This window comes from Xenopus laevis, chromosome 8L (assembly GCF_017654675.1).
Source record: "Xenopus laevis strain J_2021 chromosome 8L, Xenopus_laevis_v10.1, whole genome shotgun sequence".
Lineage (NCBI taxonomy): Eukaryota > Metazoa > Chordata > Amphibia > Anura > Pipidae > Xenopus > Xenopus laevis.
Genome location: NC_054385.1, coordinates 78,669,754 through 78,681,634, shown reverse-complemented (window position 1 = coordinate 78,681,634; position 11,881 = coordinate 78,669,754). Strand labels below are relative to the sequence as shown.

General features: G+C 38.2%; 1 protein-coding gene across 2 annotated transcripts; it reads right to left on the bottom strand.

The window, feature by feature from the left end:
- Window positions 1-1,752: 1,752 nt before the first annotated feature.
- Window positions 1,753-8,750, bottom strand: tmem251.L (transmembrane protein 251 L homeolog). Of its 2 annotated transcripts, none has more exon segments than NM_001094227.1 (2): window positions 1,753-3,165; window positions 8,547-8,750. In NM_001094227.1, a coding segment is annotated over 1 exon segment (396 nt). In that variant the 5' UTR covers window positions 3,152-3,165; window positions 8,547-8,750; the 3' UTR covers window positions 1,753-2,755.
- Between the last annotated feature and the right edge of the window lie 3,131 nt (window positions 8,751-11,881).

Sequence of the window (11,881 nt, the reverse complement as noted above, 5' to 3'; positions counted from 1 at the left end):
AAATTTCAGCATCTGAAATCAATGGGTGTTGTCTTTGATAAAACCTAAAGTAATTTTTTAAAAAAACTTTGAGAGTTTGTAGACCCATTGAAAATTATGTATAGAATACATTAGGTTTTTTTTGTTTTTTTTATGATTTTTCGATTAGAATTTTTCTAAATGCAATTTTTTTTTAATAAACATTCAAGGTTGTTAATCAAGTTTACAGTGAATTCTCTTTTACATTGCCTAATTTTCAGTTTTCCTGCATTTTACACTTTGTGTTTACATTTTCCCAGATTTTACACCATTTTTTTTTCTGATCCCCTAAAAAATGTATTACAAAAACAAAAAAACAAATGCACAAATTCAAATTTAGATAAATAGGTCTGTTTGTTTTGCGCTTCAATGGAGAGTCCAGTCTGATCAACAGCACCTGTTGATATACGTCTTCTTACATAGAAGTCTATACTCTACTAATGATGCACTGAATAAGTCACCTAGTATATCAAATCTTCCACAAACTATTTGGCTCAATTACCATCTGAATATGAACCCTGCCTTTCAATATATAATTCTTAACAATAAATATTTTAAGATTTTCATCAGCTGAACATTAGATATGCATGCTTATAGTGAAGTTCCTATAGAAACCTGAACATAACTTTTGTTCTTATCATTGGATAAATGCTTAAAGGGGAACTATTGCAAAAATAAAAATATAATGTAAGCTTCATCTCAATTAAACATTCTATACCATTTGTTAAATAATCACGTTAGGCTTCAGTATCCCCCTCTCAACAGTCTGTTTCATTGTAACTATAATTCCTCTTTAAAGTCTATTTAGGCTTTCCCCAGACCACAATAATTTTTATTTACGGCTCCCAAAAGGGCAGAGTTTATTGACTGAGCTTTCTTGGTCTGATAAACTCTAGGATTCTCCTGCTGTGCTTCCCATATTGCAGACCATCTGGTTTGTGTTTAGGCCATAAGTCTCATACCATCTTTTAAAGTGTGTCCATTTTATCATGGGAAAATAAAATTAGAGAAAAGTTAGGAGACAAAGACAAAAAGTGGTTACAGCTGGGGAAGTCTGAACATAAAGTGCAGTAGAATAGTTTTTGTTCATGTTTGTAATCCAATGATAATTCGACATGAAAGTGGTCTAAACTTGATCCAATTTAGGAGGGATGCTTGTATACACGCAAAACTAAAATAGTAATGTTCCAAATTCCCCTGCGGCCATAAAACATACATGCTTTCTCATAGCATTACTTGTTTAAAGAAAGTTTCTCAGGGCTAAAGGAGCTCCTTTTGCTCTCATCCCTTGAGTGAGTTTAGAATCTGTTTAAATATTCTACTGTTGTCTTTCCTGAATTTTTACTTCAAGGGAGAACTGAAGTACACATCTGAATTTCTTCAGAATGGCACTGTGTTGATGGATTTATGTAATAGTCAATCACCTTTCAATTTAACCCATTCTTTGAGAACGGTCACACGGCAGGTACTTAGGGCAATGCCACATGAGCAAACTATAAATATGGACAGATTATCCAGATAAGCCTAATTTGCCCAGCACACAGTTGACCAATTTTCTTATCAAGAAGGAGAGCTCACCAATGTCTTCCGTCTGATAGCAAGTGCTTTCTTAGCAAGCATGAATAGTGTTAACAATTCTCAGTTCTACTGGGGGGGTCATGCTGGCCATTTCTAAATAAAATGTAACTTGAATAGCACAGAAAATGAGTGGTGGTAACAGACAATTCATGTATATCACCGTTAAACATGTTTATTTTATTGATTTCTTCCCATAAATTACAAGTACAAGGTATGCAATAAGCCCAAACCCAGTGTTTCCTGCTCGCACATAACAATTTGACGATGTGAACATTATTCCTCAAAATATGAATCCAATTTCAGTAGAAAAGGTCAAGGCAGGAAAATACAAAATACATATTTCAAAATTTCCTGTAAGCCCCTACTTCTTTTTATGCACAAAAAAAATGTTCATGTAGTACTGTGGTTTTGTTTTGTACAAAATCATAGCAGAACTGGCATTGTACCGGGAGAGTTCAAAAGTACTATGCAACAATTTCTCAAGTGTCAAATCTCGGACTCAAACCCGTGGGCCTTATTTAATTTCCATAAAGATATAAAACCACTAAGAGAAATGCGGTGTAATCCAACAAACAGCATTAAGATTTTCTAATAAATTATTCAAAAAGAAACCCGACTGTGCCCTTCCACAACCATTTCTACATTTCACATTATTTACCCATTTAATGCAGTGTCCTTCCCCCATCTACATGGTTACAACAATGAACAAGGTCTCCTGATGCTCCCTTTTAAATGTTCTAAGACCAGATTTAATTTGCCTATTTATTGAATATAATGACACCTGTATTTCCCTTCATTCATTTTGAAACCTTCGATTCACACTAGCTCTCTCACTTCAGTGACGAGGACAATGGCAGAAATACATGTCTAAAAATAGGGAAAGCTACCCATTTGGTTTACATGAATGGAGGGGAAACCTTTTTAGCCCTTTGATACAAAGAGTGAGTGAAATAAAATGTAATTGTCAACCTGCCATTCATTAAAAAAAAAAAACAAAAAAAAAAACTATTTGGTTTTGTTTTTATTTAAATATTACGTTGCCCCAAGAGACAGCAAGACAGACCCTCTCTTGAAGTAAAATGGTAGAGAGAAAAGCAGATTGTCTCGATTTCCTGTCATGGTTGGTTTTCTTCTTCCTTTGAGGAAATTATTTTGCAGTCTATGTGTCAATTAGCTGCAATCTGCTTATCTGATTTGATGCCCTGACAAACGACTGGTGACGATTGCAGATAATTGCCAGGCATATGGGTATTATGCAATACCCAACAGTTTTAGGGTCAGCTCTTGTACAAGAGTATAGAAACAGAAACACTTGAAAGTAGGGAATAAGGAAGAGGGTGGCCCAGAGCCAAAAAGGTAAGGAGAGCAGGCGTGCTTTTAAGGAGTGTGTCCATGTGGTTCCTCTGTGTGGCTCCTGTGGTTTCAGCTGTACATGTTCCAGAGCAAGTTTGTTATAAGTGTCATTAATTTCAAATACATAGTAGAATGCAGCAGCGCTCACAAAGAGGTAGAGGCTAACGCCAATCCATCCCATCCTCTGGCGGAAATTCATCATTCTCCATGCTCTGCCTGCATTTAAAATGAACAGGTGAAGCTTAATATATGTAAATATATGTATAGGATAAATACAAGTTACTAAACTTCTGCAATGCACAATTGCATATACTGAACTACAACTCACAGTATTATAATTCAGGCTTTGGTTGTGTTGGTGGATCTTATGTGAATTCTAGTACTGCAACAACAAAAGGTTATTAACAATTTTACCACTAAACACAAGGGCCGTGTTCTCCCCAGGCTGTTTTAGATGGGTGCATCACCCGGGCTGTTTTGCCCAGTCGCTGGTCTCTGCTTCATCCCCACATCATGCACAGAAGAGACATTTTATACAGACTTATTTTAGAGTGGGAGAGGTTGGGTAGGCACATATTTAGTTATCTCCCTCACCCGGCCTAAATTTTTTCCTGCCTGGCATGTTTTGTTTATTTTTTTCTGGGGGAGAACACTATAAAAAAAAATGATATCTGGAATCCGTAACAAAATATTACAGCATATTAGTAACCAGCAGTTGATTAATATTTGCAGTCAGACAGCACAGTTTGATTGTTAGCAAAGAACAATGAACTGAAGTGAATTACACCCAAATAATTTCGTTGTTCGAAAGGCGAACAACCCCTTTAAGACCTGTGAGTGCGGATCCTTTCTTTTGGAGATTCGTATTGTTTTTTTTCAACCGCATAAAAAAAAAAAAAAAAAAAAAAAAAATTATATATATATGTATATGTATATGTATATGTATATATATAGCCTAAATAGGAAGATAAGCAATCAAAAGTAGCAATAAAAATAAATGCTTAGCCTTAAAGAGAATTTGGTTTTAGATGGGGCCAGTGACTCCCATTTAAAGGCTTGAAATGGTCAGAAGAAGAAAAAGGCAAATAATTAAACTATAAAAAAAATAATAAACAGTTGAAAAGTTGCTTAGAATTAGCCGTTCTACAACATACCAAAAGTTAACTTAAATGTGAACCACCCCTTTAAAGAAGAAAAAATAGCTTTTATTGCAAAAATATGGGGACTGATGTATAGGCCTTCTCACAAGTCTCTCAAGGTGATTAAACAAAAACCTTGTGCCTTAAAGGACCAGTAAAAAAAAATTTGTTTGTACTTAACGAAAACGGCGACGATCAATCGTGCGGCACTCTATTTCTCCTCCCTGGCTATCTCCTATAGAAGGCAGGGAGGAGAAATTGAGCGTCTCCCTGTCACCATTTCTGAAGAGGACTGCAAGTGTTAGGGGCAGATTCACTATGGGTCGAATTTCGAAGTAAAAAATACTTCGAAATTCGACCCTCGAATTGAAATCCTTCGACTTCGAATATTGAAGTCGAAGGATTTAGCGCTAAACGTTCGTTCGATCGAAGGATTTTTCGTTCGAACGATTAAATCCTTCGAATCGAACGATTCGAAGGATTTAAATCCAACGATCGAAGGAAAATCCTTCGATCAAAAAAAGTTTAGCAAGCCTATGGGGACCTTCCCCATAGGCTAACTGACTTCGGTAGGTTTTATCTGCCGAAGTAGGGGGTCGAAGTTTTTTTTAAAGGGAAAGTACTTCGACTATCGAATGGTCGAACGATTTTTAGTTCGAATCGTTCGAATCGAAGTCGAAGGTCGTAGTCGAAGGTCGAAGTAGCCCATTTCGATGGTCGAAGTACCCAAAAAATACTTCGAAATTCGAAGTATTTTTCATTCGAATCCTTCACTCGAGCTTAGTGAATCGGCCCCTAAATGTTAATAAAAACTTTGCGAATTTAAAGTTAAATGAGTCTTGGTGTTTTTTTTCGTTATTTAGAAACAAGGTTTTTTTTTATTTTACTGGTCTTTTAAAAGCACATACTAGCGGTAAACGAACACCAGGTGACGTCATGCAATCATCACTAGTAAGCAACTAAAATTAAAATATATTCCACAATAAATACACGTGTTGTGGTAAATCAATCTCCACACCATCTTACTGTCTCATACAAAGAATTCACAACAAAACAAACACATGTACATGAAAACTTTCAATTGTAAGGTGGTCAACAAAAAAATAAACAATTTAAGAACAAAGACACCAAGTAAACTATATCATAGATATTTAAACATCCTTGTAAGAGATACATTTCCGTTACTAAATTACTCCTATGTCTCATATACATATATCTACAACAGTAGATATACGGATCCGCACACACACTATTTTCTGCAGCAGGGGACTGTGCCCCTCTTTTTATTATTATATCACCAATTGATCAACGTTTCGGGGGGTTTAACCTCCCTTCATCAGGATCCAGCACCACCAATGCAGTAAAAGAGAAACAGCGAGAGAGCGGTAGGAACAACACAATACTTTATCAACTTATATCTGACAGAATGTTTCTTATTTAACCGTGACATTTAATGAACCATATATCAAACATATCAGATTATTACTCTAAGGAAAAAACTGTTCTAAAAAGGAGTTTTGAGACATAAAAAAAAAATAATTAGAATAATCTGTACTATACAAACGAATCACGAAGTATTTAGACAAAGACATTTAACTTGCTCAATTTTAACTGCAGAACTAAACATACCAGAACCGAGTATGCTGCACATTGCCATTCAGAATTGGCGGGACAGTCCCACAGTCAAGCTACAGATTGCACTTTTCTCATCAGAGCACAAAATCATGGCCAAGATTCAGAGTGACAGATAGATGTGGGTTTAGCACCTCTCCAATCTACAGTAAATAACCCAGAGAAAGCCAAACAGGATGTGTTCATATCGTAACTGAAATCTTGTGATCCGTTCAGTCTTATGACATACTGGCTAATGTAGAAGGAAAAGCAGAACAGAACTATGGGGACATGTCCTGCTGTTACGATCCCCTCCCGATAGATATCAGGCAGTTTTGAAAATCTTGTAGAACAGCTCCTTACACTATTTGATTCTGATGCTCATAAGTACTAATTTTTATCCTTAAAGAAGAAATGATGGTTCACCTGTATTGCTGCTGACTAGACAGGGGAATGCAGGGAAAGAACTTAAAGGGGAAAGAAACCTAGTTGGCGCAAAAACCCTCCCCTCCCTCCTCCCCCCTGGACAAATGCCCCTAACTTGTTACTTACCCTTCTGCGCAGGTCTAGTCCAGGGAGTTCACAGATGACATCTTCTTCCACGCGATATTCTTCCTGCTTTGACCGGCGCATGCGCAGTAGGAGCATTTCGCCGGTACGATCTACTGCGCATGCGCCAAAAGTACATCGTGACTTTTGGCGCATGCGCAGTAGATCCGTACCGGCAAAATGCTCCTACTGCGCATGCGCCAAAACGCCGTTCACAGCAGGAAGAAGATCGCGTGGAAGAAGATGTCGTCTGTGAACTCCCTGGACTGGACCTGCGCAGAAGGGTAAGTAACAAGTTAGGGGCATTTGCCCAGCGGGACGGGTAGGCCAGGGGGGAGGGTGGGCAACACACGGAGGGGGGGACGTTTTTTGCGCAAACTAGGTTTCCTTCCCCTTTAAAGTAGAAGGAAAGTGTAAGTCACTGGGGGTGCAAAATGGTAAACACCTCCCAGTGATCACTTACCCAATACCCCTGGCCAGTATTCCTGTTAGCAGAAAACTGCATCAGCCCAGGGTCCTTCTTAGTGAGCAATCCTCTTCTTCTGCTTCTTACTTTAATACCCCAGTGCCAACACCTACGCGTTAAGATTATAAAAGCCAGCTTTTCATTCAACTGCACATGCACACCAACACAAAGAAGACGAGGCAGCAAGAAGATTGCTACAGGTTTCTGCTAACAGGAGCACTGGGAGTGAGATAAACATTTGCCGACCCCCAGCGATTTACACGTTCCTTCTACTTTAAAATGTTTGCTTCAATTTTAAAGGGGTGGTTCACATTTAAAGGTGTTGTTTACCTTTGAGTTAACTTTAAAGGGATCCTGTCATCGGAAAACATGTTTTTTTCAAAATGCACCAGTTAATAGTGCTACCCCAGCAGAATTCTGCACTGAAATCCATTTCTCAAAAGAGCAAACAGATTTTTTTATATTCAATTTTGAAATCTGACATGGGGCTACACATTGTCAATTTCCCAGCTGCCCCTGGTCATGTGACTTGTGCCTGCACTTTAGGAGAGAAATGCTTTCTGGCAGGCTGCTGTTTTTCCTTCTCAATGTAACTGAATGGGTCTCAGTGGGACATGGGTTTTTACTATTGAGTGTTGTTCTTAGATCTACCAGGCAGCTGTTATCTTGTTAGGGAGCTGTTATCTGGTTACCTTCCCATTGTTCGTTTGTTTGGCTGCTGGGGGGGAAAAGGGAAGGGGTGATATCACTCTAACTTGCAGTACAGCAGTAAAGAGTGATTGAAGTTTATCAGAGCACAAGTCACAAGACTTAGGGCACCTGGGAAATTGACAATATGTCTAGCCCCATGTCAGACTTCAAAATTGAATATTAAAAAATCTGTTTGCTCTTAAGAAACGGATTCAGTGCAGAATTCTACTGGAGCAGCACTATTAACTGATTCATTTTGAAAACAAAATTTTTCCCATGACAGTATCCCTTTAAGTATGATGAAGAGAGTGATATTCTGATACAATTTGCAATTAGTTTCCATTTTTTATTACTTGTAGTTTTTTTTTTAAGTTATTTAGGTTTTTATTCAGCAGCTCTCCAGTTTGCAATTGCAGCAATCTGGTTACTAGGGTCCAAATTCCCCTAGCAACCATGCACTGATTTGAATAAGAGACGAATATGAATAGGAGAGGCCTGAATAGAAAGAGGAGTAATAAAAAGTAGCAATAACAATAAATGTGTAGCCTTACAGAGCATTTGTTTATAAATGGTTATTGACCCCCGTTTGAAAGCTGGAAAGAGTCGGAAGAAGGCAAATAATGATAGAAACTATACAAAATAAATAACGAAGACCAATTGAAAAGTTAATTAGAATTGGCCATTTTAGAACATATTAAAAGTTAACGTAAAGGTGAACCACCCCTTTAAGTTATCTTTTAGTATGTTATAGAAAGGCCAATTCTAAGCAACTTTTCCATTGGTCTTCAGTCTAAGTTTTTTAATAATTTGCTTTCTTCTGACCCTACCCATCTTTCAAATGGGGGTCAGTGACCACTTCTGAAAAAAAAAAAAAAACTCTGTAAGACTACAAATGTATTGTTATTGCTGCTTTTTATTACTCCTCGCTAGTCTATTCGGTTACAGTAGCACGTCTCGCAGTCACAAAGATCATAGAGCACGAGTCTTATTCACTGCAAATACTTCCGCTTTGTGGAACCACAGTCTTCAGGCTTTGATCGAATCCTAGATGAACAGAAAAGCTTCCGGCCAGTTGCTAAACTATACACGCGACTGCCCCTAAGGGTAATCAATAAAAAGTGAACGAATAGTAGCAGCCTTACCCGTGCCACCACAATACTATCCATAATTCAGTCGTAAAGTGCACATTTTGGGATATCCTTTGCAAATTACTTTGTCCTCTGTACTTATGGTCACATATCGCACAGCAGTCACGCCTTTCGCGGGACAGTCTCGGATTTCTTAACAGAGCCCCTAGTTCCGGGTCGCTGCTTAAACGTCCCGCAAGTCCGACTCCTTGGTTCCTGCCTGACAGCGAATGCCGACTTCGCAAATCTCCTCTCGCGAGACTTTGAAGATTGCTCATATATAAGCGTAAGTGACGCAACACGTGACCACCGAGAGGGTGTGACTGGTAAAGACGGCGTATTCATTGTTACACGAGCATAAGCCGCTAGTCACACGTCATGATCTGTGGCGGACGGAGCAGGATGTGGACGTTCGGGCACAATTGTTTTCTCTGCTCGCTTGTACTTAAATACTAGTCATTTTTTTTTTCTTCTCTGAGCTGCGCCTACTTGTGCCAAGGAAAAACACTTGTATTTCCTTGTACTTACCTGTAACAATAGTACACTTCATATTTTGTTTCTCATCTCAGAGTGAAGAATTGTCAGGCATAGGGTTGCCACCTTTTCTTGAATAATATACCATTCCTGTATTTGTTATGTATTTCTCCAATTAATAACACTGGGATGAAGCTTAATTTTAACTGGCCAAGTTGGTAAAATACAGGGCAGGTGGCAGCCTTAGTCAGGCAAAGGAAAAAAAACATTTTATTCTGATTTCTAACGCCTTGCAGAGATTAGTCGCCTTCAGTAAATCTGCAATCCAGGGGAGATTTATACGGTCACCTGTGCTTTATGTAATAGCCTAAAGTTTCCTCATGGGGCAACTTCAGACTACTATGCAGTGCGCATGTGTTTTATAAACAAGGGCCAGATTTTTCACAATTCAGGACAAAGCAATGTCTAATTAAGAAAAAGACAATGGGCACAATTAGCATAAAGTAATTGTGGTGTTTATACAAATGGCCTGTAGATGTCAGTGTGCCCACACTTATACTGTGCATACTTCCTGTCATCTTAAAAGTGAAAGTTACTATTGTGTAAAGCCTGCATGACTGCTAATAAAGCACTCTTATACTCTACTCATCCTTGGCCACCCAAAACATAACAAATGGTGACAAGGATGGCTCTTCTACCTCTGCAGCAGCCTGCACCCTTTCCTCCAAACCCTGGTGAGCCTACCATACCTTTTACTGCTTGGATTCATATGTATGAAAATTACATTATTGCTGCTGACCAAGGAGAGATTTCTGCTGCTAGAAATCGTGCTTTACTTATTCACTGCCTGGGAGCAGAGGGACAGTGTATATTCTATACATTACCATTACCTGATGATACTTATGAAACTGCTCTTACTGCTATAAAGAACTTTTTCGTGCCAAGAGTAAATGTAGTTGCTGAAAGATATAAATTCCGCCAACATGGACAACATAATGGCGAATCCATAGAAACAATTTGTAGCAGCTTTGAGATAGCTGGTTGTTACCTGTGAGTTTGGGAATCTAACAGATGAAATGCTAAGAGACCAAATAGTGGAAAAAACAAACTCACCTCGCATTAGAGAGAGACTGCTCCTAGAGCAGGATTTAACCCTTGCAAAGGCTATTACAGTTGCTAGCCAAATTGAAACAGCAGTGGCAGAGGCTAAAACTCAGTCAGGGAAATGCTGGGAATGTACAGATTGTAAATCCAGCAATGTGGACTAATAATGCACAGTCACAGGCAAAATACAGTGCTAAGAAAAGGGATTCACCTACACTGCAAAACCATACAGCAAACACAAATACTCATCCTCGGCTACCCAAAACATAACAGTAATCATATGCGCTTTATTTTAACTGTAGCACTGGGGTGATTTTTTGTTTTTTTGCAAGCAAGGGACAGGTTTTTCAGAATTCGATGACTAATTTAGGAGAAGGCAATGGTCAAAATTAACCAAAAGTAATCTTTCAAGATGGCCATAGACACAAAGATATTATCATACAATAGATAGTTTTGCTTGATGGACAGTCGATCAGACCAGTTAAAAGATCTTTATTGGTTAACTATAATATCTCTGCATTTATTGCCTGTCTGACGAAATCAATGAGATATTGTCACTACTATTTGTTAGACATAACTTTCGTACGATTGCTGCCTGTCAATTAACAGCGAGAGCATTGTGTGATTTGTTCTTTTTACTACTTTATTTTAATTTGAATGGTTAGTTGCAGGTTGGAAGATTGGCACAGACGATCTTTCATCCAACATAGGATATAATCTGTACGTCTATGGCCATCTTAACTCTTAGTTTACTCTGGTTCTAACTCCAAAGTGTGAAGTAGAAAGTTCTAGCGCCTCAAAATGGCATCAGTGAGGACGAGTGCTGTGACAAGTTGTCAGTAGGGTTGCCACCTGGCCGGTATTTTACTGGCCTAGCCGGTATTACAAATTTACCAGCAATGTAGTTGCCGGTAATTTGTAATACCCTTAACAAAAGCCCTTGGCCCTCCGGTGGAACTTACCTTTTCTTCGTCTTCTGGCCTTCGCGCGACGTCCAAAAAGCTTTTGGATCGTGTATGTATTTTGCAGTCTAATAAGCTTACTAGAATAAAGTATCGTATATGTGACCTCATAAATTAGGGTTTAAGGAAAAACTATGTATTGAAGGGGATCTGTCAACCAGGCATTCAAGCTGTATAGTAAAAGTCCTTTTCAAATTATGAAGCCACCAATTATAATAATACATGAAACCACATTTTTTAACTGTTATAAAGGCATTTAAAAATCTCAGCTGTCAATCATAATCATGTAATCATAGGCAAAGAGGCTAGACAGGCAATTACTTTTACTTTCTATTCTCACTGCACTGACACTCCTACATTTCCCCTATCTCCTCACCTTCTATAAATGTATAACATTTACACAAGCGTGTGCATGCGCATAAACATAAGTTTGTTTTAATAACTTCACAAAATAGCACCTCCCTGCTTACTGAGAATGTGATTCCAAGTCTGAAGGAAGCAAGATTTAACTTTTAAATTGTGTAAATAAAGTTGATTTTGCTTGATATAAACACAATAGAACATACTTTGGAATTATTTCTTTGGGTGAAAGGTCCCCTTTAATTGTCAATTTAGGGGCCCCTATAACACAACCAGGGTGTCCAAATGTTGTCAAAACAGGTCTGTTTTTGAGACGCAGTAGATGTTAACTTCTCCATTACATTATCCATGGAACTTTTTACAAGATGTAAATTTAATTTGGCTACCACACCAGGATTTGGCAATTCCTGCTTTGTCAAGCTAATAAAATATATCATAGCAATAGCTTAA